The sequence below is a fragment of the Poecile atricapillus genome, chromosome 1 (genome assembly GCF_030490865.1).
Source record: "Poecile atricapillus isolate bPoeAtr1 chromosome 1, bPoeAtr1.hap1, whole genome shotgun sequence".
Classification (NCBI taxonomy): domain Eukaryota; kingdom Metazoa; phylum Chordata; class Aves; order Passeriformes; family Paridae; genus Poecile; species Poecile atricapillus.
The window spans coordinates 96295978-96318580 of NC_081249.1; the positions used below are offsets into that span (position 1 = coordinate 96295978).

General features: G+C 44.8%; 1 protein-coding gene across 2 annotated transcripts; it reads left to right on the forward strand.

Moving 5' to 3' along the window:
* The first annotated feature begins 11338 nt into the window (after positions 1-11338).
* Positions 11339-22274, forward strand: NFKBIZ (NFKB inhibitor zeta). 2 transcript variants are annotated; one of them, XM_058860762.1, is made up of 12 exons: positions 11339-11646; positions 12053-12192; positions 13124-13160; positions 13252-13355; positions 13503-14251; positions 14680-14785; positions 15117-15263; positions 15763-15826; positions 16418-16587; positions 17225-17335; positions 17423-17590; positions 18233-22274. In XM_058860762.1, exons 1-12 carry the CDS (start codon positions 11412-11414, stop codon positions 18284-18286), a joined length of 2085 nt encoding a protein of 694 aa, XP_058716745.1. In that variant the 5' UTR covers positions 11339-11411; the 3' UTR covers positions 18287-22274. The 2 variants fall into 2 exon arrangements, with proteins under 2 accessions (XP_058716745.1, XP_058716754.1); XM_058860771.1 differs by having other exon boundaries at positions 11339-11585.
* The last annotated feature ends 329 nt before the right edge of the window (positions 22275-22603 follow it).

The window sequence follows — 22603 nt, forward strand, 5'->3', positions numbered from 1 at the left end:
GAGAGTGAAATCAGCTGATGACATGGATTTGATAACTCTTAGATTGAAAACTATGCTTCAGAGAATGATTTCCTCCCCCCCCCCAATACTCTTTTAAATCTGATTTTTTTTTTTCCCTAAGCCACAAAAGGATGGAGAGAAGTTAACTTTACCAGGATAGAATAGTACATCTCAAGTTAGTTCTTTCTGCAACATAGAAAATTAAGCAGTGTCTGTGGTCTGAGAGCAAGATGTAATGTGACAGTCAGTGTTCTCTGGGTCAGCCATCCATTAAATATTTTGTCCCCTCCAATTTTTACTCTCTCCTTCCCTAGTCACTTCTGAAAATGGACAAGTACTTTTCACCCTTTGCCCTTGTGCCTCTGAAGGCACCTGTTTTTTGGTTTAGTTTGGTACAGGGCTGTCCCTTTTCCCTCTAAATCTCTGCTGCATTGTTTGCAATGACCAGGAGTGTTTATGTGACAAGGACAATTCCTCTGCTGCGGTGTGGCAGCTCACTCTGAAGGATCTCACAAAAGAGCTTCTAGGTGAGACATGCCTGTGGGAGTGCAGTATGTGAGAGGCATGGCAGAAGTGACTTTCACTTCACCTGCAGTGAAAGAACCATGACAAATTACAGGGTTTTTCCCTTCTTACCATCCTGCAGTCAGTTCTTTCCACTCCTTCCTACCCCTTGGTTTTCCCTGAGCTGGGTGAGTCGTGTTTTCCAGTCCTGCCTGCCCTCTTTTCTGAGTCAGCTTCTCTCAGGGAATTGTTGCTTGCTCTTGGCAAGGAACCTATTTCTGTCTCTAGCTGTTTCTTCCTTCTCATGGTTTCATATCTTTCTGCTCCACATTTGTATTTTTTCCCTGTGTATTATTATTATTTGCTTTTGCTGCACCTTGCTTTTGCCCTTGTTTTGATAAGTTATATTAGAAAAAGAAAGTTACTTTACTGAAAAGAATCTCCTGTCATAAAAATTCAATTAAAAATTTCAGGTGCTCCAGTAACAAGCAGATATTATAATTACTTTACATTGTTTAAATTGTGTTCAACGTATGTGTATCATGTATCTTCCAATCCCAGAAGTTTCATATCTGCTGGTTCAAATGTAGGTTCCTTATATTAACACATTTCTTCCTGACGTCCTGTTGCCTCTGTTCTTGTGTGCAACAAACATTGTTACAGGCAGATATTTTCACTTCTGGCTGGAGTGGTGACTTTGCATCCTGCCCTGCCACATATCAGCCGTGGTGTTTTTACTTTTCCTGTCTTTCTTTTCTTGTCAGACTTGGATTTTCCTTTTCTTTGAAGCATGTATTACCTCTTTGCACAGCTGAGTGGTGCCCAGGAGGAGGCTGACCTCCATCACATCTCCAGCTGATAACAAATGTCCCCCATGATTTTTGGAATCAAAGCACCTGAGCTGCCCTAACTCCAAAGGCAGTGGCACCTGGGAGAAAGGATGAGCCCAGTGGTACTCCAGGTGCTGCTCCTGCTGCCTGTGGGGTTGGATGGCCATCCGTGCCTCTTTGGGGCTGCAGCCTTCCCTCTTTGCAAAGAGAGATCTCGATACCTTGTGAAGGCACTCAGAAGCCCCTCAGGTCCCCAAAGGCAGCAGGTTTTGTTTCACAGCTGCTGCAGGAGAGGGCAGGGCAAGGGTCCGGATGAGGCATCGCCCTGACGTGCTTTAGACAAGACTGAAGTCACCACGGGCCTTCAGTGAGCAAACAAACACCAGCCCCAGCTGGAACAAACCATCCTGATTTCAAAGAGAAGTATCGAGCCCATCAAGATTATCGGTTGAACATGTTCCAGTGATACAATACATCTGCAAAAAGGAAGGTGGAGCCCACGCAGCGTTTCCTGCCTGCAGGGGGAAGGTTTTGAATTTATCACCTTTGGGATAGAGATGTTCTCTCCTACCTCCCTCCTGCAGCTTGCTGGAGCAGGACAAGGGTGGGGATAAAGCGTGAGGATGTTCTGTTTGTGTTCCAGAGAAGGAGGCACTGGGAACACAATGGGCAGGAACAGCAGTGGTCTGGTGCCTTTGCCTTGTTGGTGGCAGCTGCTGGAAATTGTATCAGCATTTGGGAAGGGGCAGCACAAGGCACTGAAAGTGAGGGGTGTTTGCTCTGAAAAGATTTGGGTGTCCTGTTCTTGCTCACCATGTTTGATATGTGTGGTGAATCCTGGCCCATGCCACTGCTGAAGGGAGAAGGCATTATGGATGGATTTACACACGTTTTAGTAAAATCCAGGACACATTTTTTATACTGAAGGTTGTTTTTATCTACTGGAGCAGATGACTCTTTCACACCTGATACATCTGTGACAAACGGGGATACTTTTTTCCTTTTTATTTTGTCTCTTTTTACACATGTCCCCCTTCCCATTTTAACCAGGCTCCCGGCTGTATGGAGCTTTCACACTCACACGCTGTGAAACTCACTCCAGCCTTTCCGAGGGCAAAGTCCTGCTGAAAGCCAGACAGTTGCCAAGGAGGGGTGTTTGTCCTGCACCACCTCCCAAAGGCTGCAGCTGGTTTTTTTCCTGTGGGACACTGCATCTCTCTCACTTCCTATGTGAATGCTATGCAGGCACCTGCTTGTCCAGTTTACCCTGTGGTGCCAAGACAGAAAAGGGACACTGAGATGCAGCTTAGTGCCTGTGGCCATACAAGAAGCACTTCAGGCAAGAGGTGGGCAAGGAGAACTTCCTGGCAGGAAGGAAATCCCACTGGGTTATACCCATAGGTTTCTCTTCACCCCATTGTTGCACAGCACTTTTTCATTATTCTTACCTCATATCTGTTTTCTAGATCCTTTTCTGGCAGTGTTACGCCAGCCTGGGATTTCCTGCCAGCCTCTTTGGCAGGGGAATGTCCTCAACCAGGGCTTACCCCACCTGGGAAATTCCATTGTGCAGAAAAAGTCCAGGGAGCCACACTCACGCCACTGTCCTCCTCCACCCTGCTTCCTCTCACATGTCACAACATCCCCGTTCCCTTCCTGTTAACCAGAGCCAAAAGATAAGTGGTGTGTGAGCCACTGCACTAAAGGTGCCCCATGGCTACTCAGACGGGACCTGAAAGAAACTTGTGGGGCGTTGTTTAGGGTTTTGGGGTTTTTAGTTTTTTGGTTTTATTTTTTTTGGTTTTTTTTTTGTGAACAGAAAGCTAAAGTAAGCAGGACTTTTGTGAGGGAGGGAAAGAAAAATTTCCTTACCACTGCTTCTCTGTTTCATACCTTTAAACCTCAGAGGAACTTCTCAGTCATTCACACAGGCATGGCCATAAGGAATGATTAGTTGCCATTGGGGTGCAAAGAACTGGCTTGTTTTCCATAGAACTATTTCTAACTTCGCTCCTCCTAACATGAAGGTATGCTGGTATAACTTTACTTGATTTATTGTTTAAAAAAAACCTAATTGATTGAAACAATGTTGTCTTCTCATAAGTTTTTTAATTTGTAATAGCCTTGCAAGTGGCTTGTGCTATAATTATCTGTGTGTGTTTTGGGTTGAGTATGGATGAAAGGTTGGCTTTTGGGTAATGGGTACAGCCAAGAGTGAAAAAACCATAAAGAATGGTGGGATTTTTGGAAACCCTCAGTGAATCTGGTAGCAAAATACTACTAAATAGCTTAGCTGGACTACTCTGGGCAACTCTCTCTGAAACAATCTGCATTTTTAGGGGAGGATGTAATAGCTTTCTACTGGATGGATGGATGGATGGATGGATGGATGGATGGATGGATGGATGGATGGAAAGCTAAGCTTTGAGAGTACTGAAAGGAAGAAGCATTGTTAGTGAAAAAAGGTGTTTTGTGTAATCTTGATTAGAATTCTTTCCTGGCAGCTCATCAGTAATTTTGGAATAACAGAGCACCATCAGCATATGAGCTTGACAGCTTCAACAGGACAGTAGTAAACTGTCATGGTGCAGTGTGAGACAACACAGGGAAGCGTATAAAAATAGGGATCTAGGCCGACTTTCTTGCAATTCCAAAAAAAAATCTGTGGGAATGAAAAGAAGTAAATTTAATGAGCTTAAAATTCACTTAAAATTTTGTTATGCTAAGGGGTTTAATAAACCAAACCATAAACTTCTTTTCATCGCCTGGCGAGCGTTTCCCTGGCTTACCACAGGAGGTTGATTATGCAGCACCCCGGTTCATTAACCGTGCCCGTCTCTGGCAGGCAGGGAGGGCAGCTCAGCACCAAGAGTCTTGCAGAGGATCAAATGTGGTCTGGTTTTCAGACCCCAAATGTTTGGGGGTACGTGTGAGCCATGATGACACTGGAGACATGAGTGCCACCAGGGGTGGATAGCTCAAATGTACCTCAGATGGAAACCAGGTGATTTCAGCTGGGACGTGTAGGTTTGCTGGAGGCACAGAGAGGGCAGGGAAAAAGAGACACCCTGGACTCTCTCTCATCCAGACTGAGTGACCATTCATGACACCTAGGGCATTGAAAAGAAGGCTATGTTTCTGCTCCAAACAAAGCTCCAGTATCGCTCTGTGATCACGTTCCAGCAAGTGATTTTTATTTCCTTTCTTTTTTTGCTCGTTAGATTTCTATTTACTTTCTTTGCAGCAAGCCACATTTCCTGTTGCATTTGGTGGCAGTGGGTGGTAGTAGGGGAGGAAATGCCCTCTGTCACGGGGAACAAGCACCAGCCGAGCCCTGGGCTGCTTGGGGCAGCCCTGCAGCCTGCCACCCTGGAGGTTGCGATTGGGATATCATCATCATCGTCATTGTCATCACTATCATCATCAGTTGCTGGAAACAGGTAAACAGCTCAGCACCAGCAGTCCTGGGTACTGGGGAGCTTTCTTTCCCATCCCTGGGCTGCTCAGAGCAGCGGGGTGGCAGGAATAATCCTATCCCTTACTTTGGCTTTGCCTTCTGCTTCAGCCCAAGTGGTCTGACCTGGCTTTGCTTCTCAGCTGGACTTTTGAGAGCAGCAAAACTCAGTCCTGATGCTGCTGCTTAGAAACCCCCATGTGATTGATGAGTTCCCAGTCACAAACTCCTGAGACAAAACGTGAAAGGTAGAAACAAGAGCTGCCTTTACTTTTGCTTTCTTCTTAAGAAATTGGCAGGAAATTAAAAGGAAACTTAAACATCCATGGGCTGGCTTCTGTGGAGAGCAGCGTCCTGTCAGACAGGATGTGTCTGGCTTTGGAAGGTGTCTTTTCCCAGCTGGGAACTGGAGGAGGGAGCCAACGCCTGGGAACAGAGCTCTGCACGGTGCCCCACCAAATCAAAGAGTTTATTTCCAACTTACTTGATGTTTTATGCTAACTCGTGCATGATTTACATATTACTGTGAAGTTGTCATTACTGTCATGGATTTCTCTCTAAACCTGTAGCAGGGGGCTGTTAAGTCTATAGAAAGAACAGAGTATTTGGATCCTTTCCGTGATATTTATATATTTTATGCAGACACAGGACATCTGTGATTGAGACTTGTGGGACAGCAAATTCTGACCCATAGGTGGAGAGGTATTGTCCCAGCACACATTTAACTGAAGATAAAAGCTGCCCTAGTAGATGCAGTTCATCCTAAGCACCAGGAGAATTTTTGTACCGCTGTTTGGAAGTGACCTAACATTTTCCCTACCATAATAAAATTTTATTTGTCAGCCTTGATTTAGGTGCTTTTTTAAATGAGAAAATTCCGTGTTTATAGAGTCTTTGTCTGACTAATGGAGGACAGCTCTGTATCTGAATTTCAGGACTTTCCCAATGGTCATATAGGCATGTATTTTGAAAGAGCTGGGATTTCTCTAGTTTATGGATGTCTGAACTGAAGACATTTAAGCTCTGTCAGCTGGAAAACACAGTGAAATAAGCTCAAGACATTAGATGAGGGTGTTCCCTTCAATGATCTCTACAGTGTCAACATGCTACAAGTGCTTTTTACTGGTTGTCTTGCTTCTGTCTGGACTTTCCTGCTTGTTGGTCTGCACCCTTGAGCTGATGGTATGCACACAGGATGTGTAGGATTGTGCAAATCAGTGCTGAGGCTTCCTGCAGGTGTTGATCCTGCCATGCAAGTGCTGCACAGGTGGGCTGTATAAACACTGACATTGTGCCTGGGGTTTCTGGACTGGTCAGCTGTTAGACCTGCTGTCTGAGAGATGTGACTGGTTTGCCATACCCAAGAAGAGCACAGATTTTCAAAATCTGCCTAGACAATGTTTTTGAGTGGAAAAATGCGTGTTTGAGAAGCCTGGGTGTATGGCAATCTTAATCTTAGGTAGCTTACCTGCTACTGCACACAAACTGAGTCTAGGAATGCAAGTGTCTGGGTTGAGAGCAGTTAAAAAAAATCATGTTTTTCTAGGTTCTAATCTCACTTTGGGAGTTTTTCCTCCCATTCCTGTGCTGAAGTGCTGAGTGGCAATGAGAATCGGGATGGCTCTGAAGTTCCTGTTAGAAAGTGGTTTCATTTTACAGGTGGTTGAAGTGGTTCTTGTTTGTGGAAGGTAGGAACATTGAAATCAAAGTACACCAGAGCCTAACTCACCTACTGTGCTCGCAACACATGCTCCTGCATCTGACAGCAAGAACATGAAATTAATATGGGCTATATGAATGTCATGTTTTGGCCCAGGTTGATCGTCTGGGTTAGGAGGAAAAATGTCTTCAGCATGAGCAACAAGGAAAACTGATGCTGACCCCTCCAAACCTACACTGAGTCTCCCTAATAGCACTGAGAAACTGTGCCAGCTCCCTTTCTAAGCTGGAATACCACAACAAGTCACGTAATTTGAGGCAAGAACGTGCACTCTCTACCTCATCTGTGTGCACACAGTATCCTTTATAGGGGAGGTATGACGTTGCCCTTTGCTATGGGGAAACAGCTCCTTGTTTACACGCTGTGACATCAGTGGTGTGTGTATTTCCCAGCCATGTGTTCCTGCTGCAAGGCACTAATGAACTAATGAGATAGGTGAGCTGCTGAGAACGCCTGACTAACCATGGCAGTGAGTATGTTGGGAGGAATGTCCCCAAACACGAGGTGTATATATACACGGAAACTCTCTGCTTTCACAGAACTCAGATCCACTCTGCCAGCTTTGCAACACTTGCTGGGGTTAGGTTTCTATTCTTCTGTACTGATTTCAGCTGTTTTATATACACAGTGTTGAAGGATCTACTTAGGAGCAACCCACTTTTTAAAAAAAAAAAATTACTTTTTTTTTAATATAAAACAGCTTGAGAGAAAAAAAAGTAGAATTGAAGGTATTCTCTGGATCAAAGGAGTAAGGCCCAAAATAAATATGTTAAATAAAAAGTCCAAGTTTTTATTTAATATGAAGAATTATACATGCCCCCTTTTGATGTTCAGGTTAATTCCAGAACGTCAGTCTTGGAGACCAAAGTCTAGGAAAAATGTAGCAGTACAAGTATAGCAAAGAGGGAAGAAAAGTCCTCTGTAGCAGCTTTTAGAGTAAAACTTTGTCATGGACCACTTCCAGTCTGCTGACAAGTGCTCTCCAGAACTGTTACAGCAAACGCAGGTACAGACCCTGAATGTTCTCTGCAAGTGGATTAGCTCCTGAGATTTTACCTCTGTTTTTCTCAGTGCCAGTCTAGAAGCAAACTGAGTGTTGTGCTGCATGGTTTGGGAGGTGTGTGCTATTGGAAGTGCTGCTGGGGTGCAGAGGTGTGGTGGCAGCATTCACACACCTCAACTCACAGCCTGCAGCAGGAGTCACAATTACACCCAGTGGAGAGTAAGGCACGTTTGACATCAACACAGCAAATATTCACTCGCATTAAGCAACTGGATTGTAAACTACCATTTTCATGTCCAGTTTAAGAAATACCATTAAGGTTATGCTGCTCCAGAAACATGTTGCAAAATCAAGTTCTTGTTACTAGTAGTTTGTGCTCTGGCACTTCACCTAGAGGCTATCCCTTATTCCATGCTGCTGCTTAGGATAGGCTGAGGAGGGAGATTTATTCTGTTCCCATACCTGCTGAACCGTGGGCTGCTCTCAGAGCTGGCATCTTCCTCACTCACACAGGGAGGTTGTACAGTGTGCCTGGCAGAGTGACTACGTGCTGCTCTACAGGGAAGTCAAAACTCCACTTACCAGGCTTGCTTTATTCATTCATTTATTTATTTAAAGCCTACATTCCCTATAGCGTTCACTGCATCTTTTCTCTGTGCTTGTTCTGATTAGGATAGCAAAGGGGACACACATGAGCTTGATTAGCCTTGATGTTTAGCTGGTGGTAAAAGTCTAAGGTGTTGGTATTCAGAAACTCTTTGTTTCTGTAATGAGACCCCTACCCAGCAAGCACAAGACAAGTGGATTTTGGTTTTCTTCTCAGCTGAGTTTTTTCTCGATCCCATTGAAGTCTCTCGTGGGTGTGCACAAGTCACACTCTCAAAAGGTATTTCATTAATCAGGTATATTGGATTAACCTAAACCAAGAGTGATTGCTTTTAATGCTGCAATACTGGGCTGTACTCTGAAGGGAGGGAAGAAACAAGAGTTTTCAGAAACAAGTGCATTCTGTTTCTTTTTTGTTGTTATTTGTGATACCAAGATAAGCCTATCTCACTTTTTGCAGGTGTATGTGAGAGTGGTTTCAGGCCAAATGCTGCTGCTAACAGCCACTAGTTGGCATTATTGATACATCCCAGTAGGTGGTTTTGCAATAAAAACATGGGCAGGGAGCACTTGGGGAGCTGAGGTGGCTGCCTTGTGCTCACCTTGCAGCCTTCTCCAGCTCTGAGGTTGGTGGGTTACACTGAGCTACAGCTCAGAAGAAGGCTGAAACCAGCTGGATGCCTTCCCAAAGAGAAGAGGTGACAAGTGCTTTTTTTTTTTTGGTCACCACCTTGCCCCAGAGGAACTTACTTTGGTTGAAGATGACTCACAGGGTTTTGGTCACCACAGATGTTACGTAGTGTTTGGGCCAAAACCCAAAACCCATTAATGCTCAAGGTCTGCAGCATTAATAATTACAGTTTGTGGATGTAGCAATAATTTACCAGTAACTGTCATAGAAGCACTCTGAGAACACAGGGCTGCTGTGAGCCAGCTCATCTTGTGCAACTGATGGGTGTGTGTATATTTTTGAAAGAGCCTTTTGTTATGGAGCTTGGTGGAATTAGACTTGCCTTAATCTGCTTTGATTTATGCCAGGAGACCTGATAAGATGCCACGGATGAAACAAGCACAAGCTGAGCTATCAGAGTGCTGCCTGAAATGGATTTTGCTTGGAAAAAGGGAGATCAAGTCAGCAATTCAACCTTCAGGAGAACAGAGACTTGGGAATAGAAGAGAAAAAGAAATGCCGTGCTCTCTTTAGGGAAAAAACCAAACACAAACTCATTAAATTGTTTTATAGAATAGTTTTCATTTATATGTAGAGACTAATCTCCAATTAAATCCATTCCAAAATTGTTATTGAATAGCAAGGATAAAGGTGCTGCCTGTCCCTGCCTGCATGTGGTTTAGGGACCTTCTACAACACAGAACTACAATGAGACAAATCCACTTTTGCTTTGAAATCTGTTTTACTCTCAACATTTTAAAGTGAATGGCAGGCAACTGTGATGACAAATCCAATTTTCTGGATTATCAACCTCTCAGATTTGCGTTACCATCTGCTGGTTAAAGGACAAGATGCACTTTACAGTAGTTGCAGACCCTCCTGTGAGATTAAAATGAGTGGCTTTCTGGGCTCCCTGGCAGGGATGAAAAGGCAAGGGTCCATTGGTGGGATTCACTTTGGAAAGCTGAGTTGTGGATCCTCCTCACAGCCCTTGAATGTGCAAAGAACACTTGTGGGGTCCAGGATCTCTGAGCACAAAGTGCTTTTCAATGAGGAGACACTTAAAAGCATCTGCCTAAGGTTAAGGTATCAAAACTGAGGTCTAAGACTTGAAGAACAGGGAACCCTCACCTTGTTTAAAACTTATGGCCTGATTTCATAAATCCTCACTTGTGTAAAGTTCTTTTTGAAATGAGGGAGAAGGTGTGCTTGGGAGCAAGTGAATTTTTACTTTTATTGGGGTATTTCTGGCACCTCTTGGCATCTGATTTCGTTTTATGGGTTCTACTTGCAAATTTCATTCTGGCTATGTAGATTCAATCTGTGGTGTAAAACATCAATCTTTGGAGTAGAAACCTGCCTAGATAATTCTCAGTGAAACCGTTCCTTCACTTGACAGTGGGAGATATTTGAATAATATAAAGTAATTCCCTCCTGCCTCCTCGTGGGCTGATTAATATAATTTCATATTGCACCTGACCCATGTTATTCAATACAATTAAAACATATAAATTATAGACCTCCAATTTGCATAACATACTTTAGAAAGACCAGGTTAGACCATGTTGTTTTACGACATATTTATTGGAGCAGCCGCAGTGCTAAAAACATTCTAATCTCAACCTCATGGGCAAAATTACTCACTTGTATTTTAGAAGATGGTGACTTCAGCAGAAATGGGAAAGCAGAAATTTGTTTGAAAAGTAGAAACCTGAGAAGTCTCCCTGTGAACATTGGTAATAACTCAGTAATGTTAACAGTAATCGAATGGTTTCACGCATTTTTTGTTTTGGCATCGTGGTGCTTACCCGCTTCTCCCCACTGGCCTCGACCGAGAGGCTCTTGCCACCGCAGTATGCTGCAACCTACAGCCAAAATCACTCCTTGTCTGTCCCTGCCTGCTCCAGGCCGGGTGAGAGGAACACAGATGACTCATCTCTACTGTGAGGAACTGCTCACGTTCCCTTCTCGCTGGATGCTGCTCACGGGATGCACACGGCCAAGAAGTCTCTGCTCCTCCGAGCCCGTGTCCTGGAGCCGAGGACTGGCAGGACTGGGGAGAAGGGTGAGGGGTTCCTACCCATGGGGACATGAGGTGGCACCAGCAGCGGTGGGAGGCCGAGGGAGATCCCGGTCACAGCTCTGCAGCTCCACAAGAGGTGGCAATTAGCGGTTCTATGCCTTGTGAGCGAGGGCTGTCAAGGCTGCATTTGGACAACCTGCATTTGGCTCTCATGCTCGTGTGGGATTCTCGGGGTGTCCTGGGCAGGGCCAGGAGTTGGACTCGATGGTGCTGATGGGGCCTTTCCAATCGGGGATATTCTGTTATTCTGCGAAGCCTACAGGGGCCGGCTTGGACGACAAGTGTGAGGCGGCACCCCTGGCCACGATTCCCGCCGGGGCTCCCCGGGGCAAAGGGAGGGCCCTCCCGGGCAGGCTCCTCCCGCGGCCCTTACGGGAAGCGCGGCCCCGCCCGGCGCGGCCCCGCCCGCGGGGGCGGACCCGGTATAAGCGCGGCCTCGGCCCCGCGCCCCCAGAGCCACCGTGCCGCCCGCCCAGCCCTGGCCGTGCCCGCTCCCGCTCCGCCGCCCGCCGTCCCCCGCCGCCCGCCCCGCCGCAGAGCCATGATCGTGGAGAGCAGCCGGGACGCGGCGCCCGATGGCGGCGACGGCGGCGCCCTCAGCAGCCCCATCAACCTCGCCTACTTCTACGGGGCCTCGCCCCACTCCAGCGAGGGGAGCTGCTCGCCGGCGCACTCCTCTGCCCCCGGCTCGCCGGGATCCGACTCGGACCTCTCGGTGAGCAGCCGCGGCGGCGGCCGGAGGGACCCCCGGGGCGGCCCCCGCCCCGCGCTGCAAGGTACGGCGGGTCCCCGCGGCGGCCCCGGCCCCGGGGGGTGGCGGGGAGAGCGCGGAGCCGCGGGTCCCGTCCGTCCCCTCGGGGACGATGCCGGCCGCTGGCCCTTCTGCGTGGGAAAGCGGCCGAAGCGCCGAAAAGCGGCCGCGTTTGGCCGGCGCTCGGCGCCCGGTGCCGGGTGTTTCCATCCGTGGAGCCGGAGCGGCGGGGCGCTCCCCGGGGCGGCGGAGGAGCCGCACGCCCGAGGGATGGCGAAGGGTACACGGGGCTCCTCTCTGCTAAACCAGGACTTAGGTGTCTTTCCGCAAGAGCTCCTGGTTTGTTTGGGGTTTTTTCCTTCGTTTGTTATTTGTTAAAGGTTAACCAAATGGGTGGCTTAAGTTCGGGTTTTGTTTTCGTGTCTCCACAGTTGAACAGCACATGGGGGGCGGAAAGCAGCACAGAGGACCTTTCCAGGGGGTCCGTGTGAAGAACTCCGTGAAGGAGCTCCTGCTGCACTTCAGGAGCAGCAAACAGATGTCCTCGGGTCCTGCCGCCGAGGAAAGCAAGGTAACCGGCAGCTTTCTGCGCTTAGGGCTTTGATTTTAATGGTTACTGAGGCTGGCAAGAGAGCCCTTTGTGGTACCGCTAGAAATGAGCTTCTACTTTATCTGCTGTGGATGGAATCGGTGTTTTTCAACACATAATGGAAAAATACAGCTGGGAAGAAATCAGAAAGAAGGCTTACCATGAGAGAAGAAGGCACTTAAAAATGTTTTTACTAAGCTTTAGTTTCCAAAGGGAGTCTGGATAGAGATACATTTGTGTTGCGAAACCACAGAAATTCCGTCTTGACTGGAATGAGATCATTCATTGGAAGGGTTAGGGATTCTTCTCGGATTTGTTTGTTATGCTATTACGCCTCTCTGTGCAAAGCACACAGTGTAAGGGTAGGCCCTTTCAGTCTGAAAAGACAAAAATTACAGGAAATTATGAGAAGTTTAAAGGGTATTTTTGATTAGATTCTTCTTGTATGTTTGAAAGCTTCCCAGATAAGTGTTGTCAGAGGAAAATTTTTTGCATAGAAATGTTCACAGCACTAAAGAAGTGTAAAATTGGCTGGGTTATTTATGTTTCAAAAAAATCCTCAGGTCTCTGGAAGGAATAGTGTCTTTCTCTAGATTTTCTTGAGTTTTGTGGTATTATAACAAATGGGTGGAAAGGCCTAAAGAAAAACAGTGGGTTTTACTTAAGTTTCATTAAAGTATTTCCATTTTCTAACCTTAATTAAAAGCAATTAAGTTAGGGTTAGACAACCACATACTAGAATTATTCTAAACTATATTCTATGTTTATAGAAGGAAGTTATGGCTGCTTTCTTGGTTTTTTTTTTTTTTTTGGGAAGGTAGATTGATTTTGGTCTTTGTTTGTTTGTTTTTGTTTGTTTTCCCCCCCAGAAATGACATTATAATAACAGAAAAATTTGGATTTTTCTTAACAGGCACAAGGAGGATTGGTGAACTATGAACCATACACAGGTACACCATTTTTAAATACATATCCTGCAGTATCATTTTAAATCAATTGTAAGAGTAACCTCTAAATGGATTCTAAATTTATTTTCATCAGAACTGAAGAGCATACTGGGCCACAGTGGCAAAAGAAAGGCTCCTGAACTCCTTTCTGATGGACCTTCTTTCAAACGCCAAGCAAATGTTCACCCACATCTCCTGGTAAGTTTGTACTAATGTTTTCTGTGCCTTTATTTTTCAGTTTGCTTTGTATGATCAGAAACTACCAAGTACAACTATACCTCCTGTACCTCTAATTTTCTGGGGCTTGCCTTGATTTGCTGGTTTTTTTTTTTGTCCCCCTGTCAGACCCCACCCCAGACACCAACTTCTATGGATAGCATGGAGGAGACACATAAAACTGACCCAAAGCATGACAGCAGTTCTGATCTGCTTCAGAACATCATAAACATCAAGAACGAGTCGAGCCCCATTTCCCTGAACACGGTGCAGGTGAGCTGGTTGCACTCAGCCTCCAGCCATGGCTCCCATGAGCAGTACCAGGATAGCACAGGAACACAGGCTTTCTCCCCATCCCAGAAGTACCAAGCGTTCCAAGACCACACCAGCCAGCATATGCTTGATGCACCACAGCATTACCAGTTCCCTGCATCCCAGAACCAAGATTTGTCACAGAGTTACCCTTCAGATGCCTCCCTGGACTACAGGCCGTTTGTTGCCAGTGACCAGTCTCCTGCCTACCAGCAGAACACCTTTGAGAGCCACGAGCTGCAGTACTGCCCGTCACAGAGCTTCTCTTCCCTCTTGAACGACTCGGAGGGTTCGGACAGCATCTCCAGTCCCCTGCAGCCGCTGAGCAGTGCCCACCCACAGGCTGAGGTTGCCCCGCACGCCCTCAACTTCAGCAACCTCTGTGGTAGTCTGGAGCGCAGCGTCTCTTTGGCTGCTCTGAATGTCTCTCTGCCTGACCAAAATATTGCCAGAAGCACGACGCAGCTGGGCAAGTCATTTTTCCAATGGCAAGTGGAACAGGAGGAGAACAAACTGGCTAACATCTCTCAAGACCAGTTCCTTGCTAAAGACGCCGATGGAGACACGTGAGTGCCATTTATCTTGGTGTTTCTTCTGTGGGAGGTTGGGGAATGTTTCTGTTTGGGTTTTGTCAGACTGTGGGTTATAGTGAAGCAGTTCAATAGCAATGTTTGTGTCACAAGTGCAGTGGTTTGGCTGATCAAGTGAAAGGTGTGGTGTTGCTGATGACTGCAATGCAGAGCTCCAGCACACTGGAATAGATGTAATTTTCTAATTTCAGGTGCTTATTGTTAGCCTTGGCTAAACAGGGAGGAAAACATTCTAATTTAGGTGCTTTAAATTGCCCTGGTGAGAAAATACCCATGTTCCTGTCTTAGTTACACAGAGAAAGTTTGAAGCTGGCAGCATAACACCCCTTCTATACATTTGGTTCTCTGCTGTCTTGAGCCCTGGTTTGTCTGGTGGTGTAACTCTGTTTCCCTTGCTCCTGCAGCTTCCTCCACATCGCTGTGGCCCAGGGCCGTCGAGCACTCTCCTATGTTCTTGCAAGGAAGATGGCTGCCCTGCACATGCTGGACATTAAAGAGCACAATGGCCAGGTGAGGTTCTGAAAAAAATCTTTGCACCTGCTTTGTGCACCTGAGTGCTTCTACATGTCTGAACCTTGGGAAAGATGTGGTGAAATGCTTATTTAATATTAACCCCAAGATTTAGCCTGCATACTAATATTAACCTTGAGCTATTAATACTTCTTGGGATCACCTTGAGCTGGTAAAACTATGTGCTCTGCTTCATTTGTCCTGGCTTCCTAGTATTCATAATCACTGCTTAAATAATACCAGGTAGCTAGGGTTTTTATTTGTTTTAGTTGCTCTTTCCTGTTAGAGATCAGATGACTAATAGCTTAAATTTTCTTCTTGATGTTTGCAGAGCGCTTTCCAGGTTGCTGTGGCTGCCAATCAGCATCTCATTGTGCAGGACTTGGTTAGCTTGGGGGCTCAAGTGAACACCACAGACTGCTGGGGCAGGACGCCGCTGCATGTCTGCGCTGAGAAGGGGCATGCCCAGGTCCTCCAGGTAAGAGCCAGGCAGGCACAGTTCCGTCCCAGCCGTTGACTCTTACCCTTGGCATTAGCTCCATTGGGAAGCTCTGTGTTGGGAAACACTCCTTCTTTTATCTTTCTCTCTGGGTAGCCTTGTGAGTCTGTCCACACATTGAGCTTTAAGCGGGACTGAATTTCTCATTAAGGTTCTCCACAACATTTTGGAGTAATTTTGGGGGAATCCTCTAGTTTACCAAACCAAAACAGTAAGTCTCCTCTTAGTCATAGGATCATCAAATGGTTTGGGTTGGAAAGGACTTGATTTTCTAGTTCCAACCCCCCTGCTGTGCTCAGGCACACCTTTCACTAGACCAGGTTGCTCAGAGGCCCATTGAACCTGACCTTGACCATTTCCAGGAATGCTGTTATTTGTTGCAACTTTATTACAGTTCCTGCAGTAAGGCAATAAACAAATTTGAAGCAGTATGTGGTTTGGATAAGACCTAAATGTGTACCTGTTCCCACTTCTGTAGGCAATCCAAAAGGGAGCCATGGGAAGCAATCAGTATGTGGACCTCGAGGCAACAAACTATGATGGTGAGTAGTTAAGTTTATGATTTACAGAGTTACTGGAAAGTACAATGTTTTATAGCTACTGATGGGAATGCAATAAAATGCAATATTTCTTTTTCAGATGGAAATTTACAGGTACAGTTGACATATCTGTCAGAAGTGAATGTGGTTAGTCTGTGTCTGTCAGGACCTCTTTCCTCTTACATGTGATTGCTGTGTTTGGCATGGAGAGCACAGGCTGTAACTGGCCATTATTTAAAACACTGGAGTGCCAGCATTGTGTCAGTGGGCACAGAAGCCAGAATCTGGCAGTAGAAAGCTGTTGTTTGGACCCTTCCTCCATGATACAGCTCTTTCTGACATATAGTTAAAAATATGTTCAGTATTGATTCTTTCATCATCTGCTGGCTGAGAGCTCACAGTAGGCTGCTACTTTACTCTTCTGCTGATGGACAGTGCAGATCTCAAGCCACTGTCACCTATAAATATGGAACCATCTCTGGGCTTAATGGGGGTAGAAGCTCCTTTATCCAGCCTCTGAAACAAGCATCCGGTCAATACTTCTGTATTGCGTTTGTTCATTTGTGATGATTTATTTATTTTTTTGATGTTCAGGTTTGACAGCATTGCACTGTGCGGTTGTGGCCCATAATGCTGTGCTGCATGAACTGCAGAACTGCCAGCCACCTCACTCCCCTGAGGTCCAGGAGCTTCTGCTGAGAAACAAGAGCCTGGTAGAAACCATCAAGATCCTGATACAAATGGGAGCCTCTGTTGAAGCGAAAGTAAGTAAAATGCCTTAGTCTGAAGTGCCAGATCCAGAGAGAGTGTGGAAGCAGGATATGTCCCTTTCTCCCACGCTGCGTTTATTACAAAGGAAGTAGACTAATTTGAAAGCTTAATTTATCCAGATGGGATGAGAATGTTGTATTTATTCAGAACAAGGTGTTATCAATGCAGACGAACCCTGGGGAAAGAGGGAGGTGGCCGTCTCATCTCTAGACTAAGAATGATGCTGCGCTGGCTGCAGTGGGTAATGTTGTAAAAGTAAGAATATGTTTGGAGCACTCTGAGGTACCCATAGTAGTAGGGTGCTGATGACACCTTGTTCTTGAACTGCAGATTTTAATTAAAAACTGCCTACCTGTGCAGTTCAGGGCTGTGCCATGCCAGACCATTACTTAGCCAAAATATCAAATATTACATTATGTAAGCTTACCTGCAGATGAGATCATGTTCCATTGTTTGTTAGATGTTGATATTAAAATACATATATTCAGATTCACTTTTGATGAATTGTTGTTCAAGTATGTTTGCTCAACACTCTGCAGTTACTTTGCTTTCTATTTTTATTTGTCTGCATGTTCCCCCTGGATAGGAGAAGCACCTGCAGGGAAGACTAAACAGTTTCTTTTTTGATAGGATCGCAAAAGTGGTCGCTCTGCTTTACATTTGGCAGCAGAAGAAGCAAACCTGGAGCTCATTCGTCTCTTCTTGGAGCTGCCCAACTATCTCTCTTTTGTTAATGCAAAGGTATGGTGATTTTTTTCATAAAGCAGATAGAAAAAGAGAGGCTCAAGCCCCCACTTTTCCCTCATGGAGTTGCTTTGTGGTCCCCAGGCTTACAACGGCAACACAGCCCTGCACGTGGCTGCCAGCCTGCAGTACCGCGTGAGCCAGCTGGATGCTGTGCGCCTGCTCATGCGCAAGGGAGCCGATCCCAGTGCCAGGAACTTGGAGAATGAGCAGCCAGTTCATCTGGTTCCTGACGGCCTTGTAGGGGAACAGGTAAAAAATTCATAGCAGCCCTCTCCTTCTGTCTGTCCCTGTCCACACAATTCTGGTATTCTACTCCAGAAGTTTCTTTGGAGCTTTGAGTTGCAGCTTTCAAGGAAAAGATTTAGCAAATACCATTTTATTCTTTGGATCTTTAGCTTCAATGTCAAGATCAGGCAGAATATACAGGCCTGAAATTTTACCTTTCACATGCAGCTTTTATTTGTTTCCATCTCAAAAGCTTTTACCTGTCAGGATAGGCTTTGTCTCTGTAACCCTGCAATGTACTGGAGGCAATACTACTCTTGCTCATCTCAGTATGTCCTGAGTTCATGCTTTTATTGCTCTTATCAGAATTAGTAATTAGTAATTAGTTCCTAGGCCTGAGTAACAGATGAAGAAATCCCTTTTTCCTACTTGATGAAAAAACTGACTCCTGACCTAAGGCTAGTAGTTTCAGCACAGCTGCGTTGCTGACTGTTGCCTTTTATTGGTTCAAATGCTGTAAAGTGGGATCATTTCTGGTGTGACTGAACTCAGGACTCAGAACAAGGAGGCTTGGATAAGTGAATGCAAAACTGGATCTGGGGTGGGAGTTTTTCACATTGTGTGTCACGTCAAGACTGATGCATTTTTCTTTTCTCTCTTCTCCAGATAAGACGTATCCTCAAAGGGAAGGCGATTCAGCAGAGAGTGTCGCCATTTTAGGCTCCATATTTCTTGGAGTTCAGCAACTTACACTCACTGTCAGTCAGGCAGTCCTAATGAATCTGTAAATAGAGCATTTGCCTGGTGTGGGCAAATGTTAGTTGTTTCTATGAAACAAAAGTATTTTGTTCACTATTATATAGTGGGTTACATAAGAATAAAAAAATCCCAAACCAAACAATCAAATTCCTCCGACCAAAAGGGAATGCTTCATTCCCAAGTATGTGGAACATTTTCCTGGCTTCCTGTATTTCCTGTATTTCATAGCTATGGCAAGACTGATTTTATTTAAACAGCCATGCAGCTAACTTCTAGACAAGGGCAATTCTATGGGAGTTTTTTTTTTTTTAATTTTAGAGAGGGCTGATACAGGTCAAAATTGCAAAGATTGTTATGTTTTGCAACACAAAAAAAAATGCAAGAGAAATTAAATATTTTTGAAGTTGAACATTTATTTATGTAACTTTGTGGCTTTGTTCCAGTATCTTGTGTGGGATTGTATATAGTCACTGACATTATTGTACAGCTGTATAGTTCTAAAAATCTATTGATCACTTGGACAAGGATCTGAAGAAACAAGTTCCTTGATCTTGAATTTGCAAATTGCATACAGAGTTTTAATACTATACTGGTGCAAATTGGGTAAATTCTGTTGTTCTGAAAGACTGAGGATGGAAAGTAGAGTTAAGACAGATTGTCCCTGGCACTGATTTGTGCATACTTTTGGAGTTGTTAATAAAACATGAAAAGCTGTGCTTCTTCAGGGGACTGTGTCAGTTTTTCTCATACCCAGTAGGGGTTTTTCTTGTGATAGAACAATAGATTGTGAGAGGTGGATCATGATTTTTATAGTGTGTATGTAACTTGTACTTTAAAGGATATGATCCTGATTCAGTGCAAGTGTTTGGCATACACTTCACCATTGATGCTTGCTGAAATCTCTCAATGTTAATTATAATACTTCAACATGTGTAAGCCTTACTGGTGTCTGTGGGGCTTAAGCACATGCATAAGTAGCTTGCTGAATTGTGCTCTAGTTAATTCTAGAGACTTAATGTTTTCCACCTCCTAAGCAGAGTTAGTCCATTTATGGTTTTACCTTATAGGTATAGTGGCTAGCAAAGTAATATTTGAAGTTAACAGTTTTTCTATTTTTTAATAATTATGAATGGAAAATGTATACTAATGATGCTGTATACTTGTGTTCTGTTGGATAAAACTTCCTCCTATCACTTTCTGAATGATCCATGCTGGGCTGTAATCCAGTATTATGTTCCCTGTATGGTCTTTGCTCTTAAACTGTTTCTTCATCACATGCAGTTCTCTGTTGTAACCATTTAATTAGTCTGATTTTGCTGTTTTGCCAAAGTATGTCTTGTAGACAAGCTAAATGAAAAAAATCTGATATGCGAAGGCTTAGTTGCAATGTATTTCTTGAAGGGTTATGTGTAACTTGTGTTTGAATAAATATGCTAATTCAGTTTTGGTGGTTCCTGTGTGTGATACAAATAATGATGATAAAGTCAAGCTTGAGGTAAAACTGATTTAGCATGGTAATAGTGTGAGGCTGAAAAGCCATTTGCTAAGATGAAATGAAGTTTTACCATCCTGCTGTTTGTGCTTTCTCTTGTTTGATGCTGCTGTTCTGGGTAATGCACTGTGCAGTTGTGTTGTCTGTGAATTTAGTAGGTGTGCCCCAAATTGAGTTTATAGTCACCAGGTTGGAACCTGAACACTCGTCTCTGCATTCTCGAAAGAATAATAGCAGTTCTGACAATTACAGAGTCTGTTACATTCTCCCCATGACTTTCCTGCCTTGGTCCTCAGTTCTGGCAGGTCAGGCACAAGTGTCACCCTAGCACAGGGACTGTGCTAGGAAGTAGGGCCATACACATGGGGATGGGCTGTCTGCCTCACAAAGGTGGTAAGATGTGGCAGTGACCCTGCAGGGGGAAGAGCTGTCATCACAGCCTGTCCCAGATGAGCATGGAGCTCGAGAGATGGCAGGAGTTGAGATAAAAGTGGATGAAGTATTAGGATTGAAAGGAAAGGAAGCTGAGGAGGTTTCTATGTCACTGTGTGAACCTGCTCTCCACTCTGCCTTGCTCTGCTGCTTGTGGTGACTGTGAAAGTGTGGGAATTGGAAGAGGCCCAGAGGTGTGCAGGAGCTTTCTTGCAGGGAGCAGCAAACAAGGACAGTCGTTCAGAGCCATGACAGGCCAGAGAACCTGAGTGAGGATGAGCTCACTTCCAGCACGAGAGCTGGAAGCTATTGATGAAGGTGCCACACACACAGTCTGCAACAGGAAACAGAACTGAATTTCTTAGTAGGATATGCAAAGTTGATATGGCACCTCTTTATGTGAACAGCTAATTGTGTCTAGATTGTGCTGAAGATGCTGTCATCTGCACCTCTCACTGCAAGTGACCTTGCCTTGTTTTTTTATATTTTCAACATGTATATTCAAATATTTTTTATTTGTGCAAGGATCCTGATAGCACTGTTTTCGGTTAATTTTAATTTTCTTTGTAAGAGATGATTACACAGGAAAAAGGGCTGCTGCTGAGATGTTCTGGCCCTTCAGATCAGCCTGATCTGACTGCCTGACACTCCTTTCTGGGTGGCATTGAGTCATCTCACATCGGGATTAAGTACCCTGGGTTTGTAAGGTTGGCAGAGCATTGGCACGTGTTCAGCCAGCGCTTGAGCATGAAGTAGGTGAGAGGCATTTAGCAAGCAGTGTGGTGCTTTCTGTTTCACTCGTGCCCTTCTGGAAGGGGCACTCCTGGCACTCCAAGTTAGAAAATTCCTAGTGGGAGGGAGGCTGTAGTGTTTGAAGCTAGGCTTCATCTGCCTGGAGCGTAATTTCATTGCCTGGAGAGTTTAGTGGGTAATTTCACAAGAAAGCATCCCTGCTCTAACTGGCTCATTTTTCTCTCCTATGATCTTGGGAAGGTCTGGCGTATCTGACCCAATTTAACCAGCTATTAGAAGCAATTCCTTTTTACTGAAGGCCAAGTACCACAAAATATTTAGCAGGCTAAGAGCGTTTCCCTGATAACTTAAGGTTCTCGGAAAGTGCTGAATAGCTTTTATTGATGTGGATGTAGGCTCACCATTTATTTCACTGGTTGCAGTAGAGACAGAAGACTCTGGCTTGGTTCCGAGTAGGAATATTGAGACACGTGGTGCTTTCTTCCCAGGATGTTTCTGGTTTGTTTGTCTAAGTAAGCCAAACTTCAGTGAAGGGTTGCTTCTTGATTTTTGTGGGCTACTCATCTGACTGGAGTTGTGGAAGGTGGCAATCCATGATTTACAAGAAATGTGTTCTTCTGGAGATGCAAAATGTACATTTCCCACATTTATTGCTCATTTTGTATTTTTATCAGAAAGCAAAAAACATAGTCGGGAAGTACATTCTTACAGAGGTTGGGTGTGGTAGAACTGACGGCAAAGATATGACATGAACTGCTTGTTCTTCTTACCTGATAGTTTACTTGTCTGGCTGCCTTTCTTTTAAAAATATATATGCCCTTCTGTGTAAGGGAAGAGCTGAGGATGATTAAAGTGCACTGAACATGTAAAGAACAGCTTCCTGCAATTAAGTATATGCCAAAAATTGACCTGCTATTTCAACGCATTCAAATCCTTCTATTGTTATCTATTACTTTTCTTGAGTGTTTGGTGATGTTCTTGGCCTGGGATACTGATGGTTTGGGAGGCAATGCTCATCTGTACACAGAGCTATATGAGCAGCTCTTTTCCTGGCAAAATTTCCTGACTGTTCTTGGCAGTATTTCTTTAGATCTGCTTCCTGGTAGCAAAACATCTCAAGGCAGCACTGATGGAATTGAGACCACATTAGTGCAGAAGTCCCACACCTGAGGTTGTCTGTCTTGTAATAGTGGAATTTAGATGCTGTTTTTTTTTCTTCAGGTACCTATCTCAGTCTTGCTGGAGGAGAGTAAAATATCTTGTGCTACGTTTTCTTAGTGTCTGTTTGTTTTCAGCTTTTGTGATTGAGGCTGTTTCAATAAATCTTTGTTTTACCTGATAATCCTTACTCCTAGCTCTGAAACTGGGATCTAGGCTGTTTTGAGAAAGTGATTGCTGTACTAACCAACCTGTACTTCACACGTGTTTTTTCCCTTAGTTTCTGGTGGAATTTTTCCCTTCCTCTTTGCTAGTCAGAAGGCCTGAGGGAAAGATGACTAAGGTGCTGCTCTAGATTTAGAAGGGGGAGCAGACAATTGAAAGAAGTTGCATATTGCTTCTGTAGACGTGTCTGGGCTGCAAGGCAGACTGAGGAGTCTGAG

What these genes read in the sequence shown, in the direction of transcription:
- NFKBIZ (XM_058860762.1), top strand. Translation starts at nt 11,412, where the DNA reads ATGATCGTGGAGAGCAGCCGGGACGCGGCGCCCGATGGCGGCGACGGC. An exon ending in AAAGACGCCGATGGAGACAC is followed by an intron (nt 14,252 to 14,679) that starts GTGAGTGCCATT and finishes TTGCTCCTGCAG; the next exon opens with CTTCCTCCACATCGCTGTGG. An exon ending in GGCATGCCCAGGTCCTCCAG is followed by an intron (nt 15,264 to 15,762) that starts GTAAGAGCCAGG and finishes CCACTTCTGTAG; the next exon opens with GCAATCCAAAAGGGAGCCAT.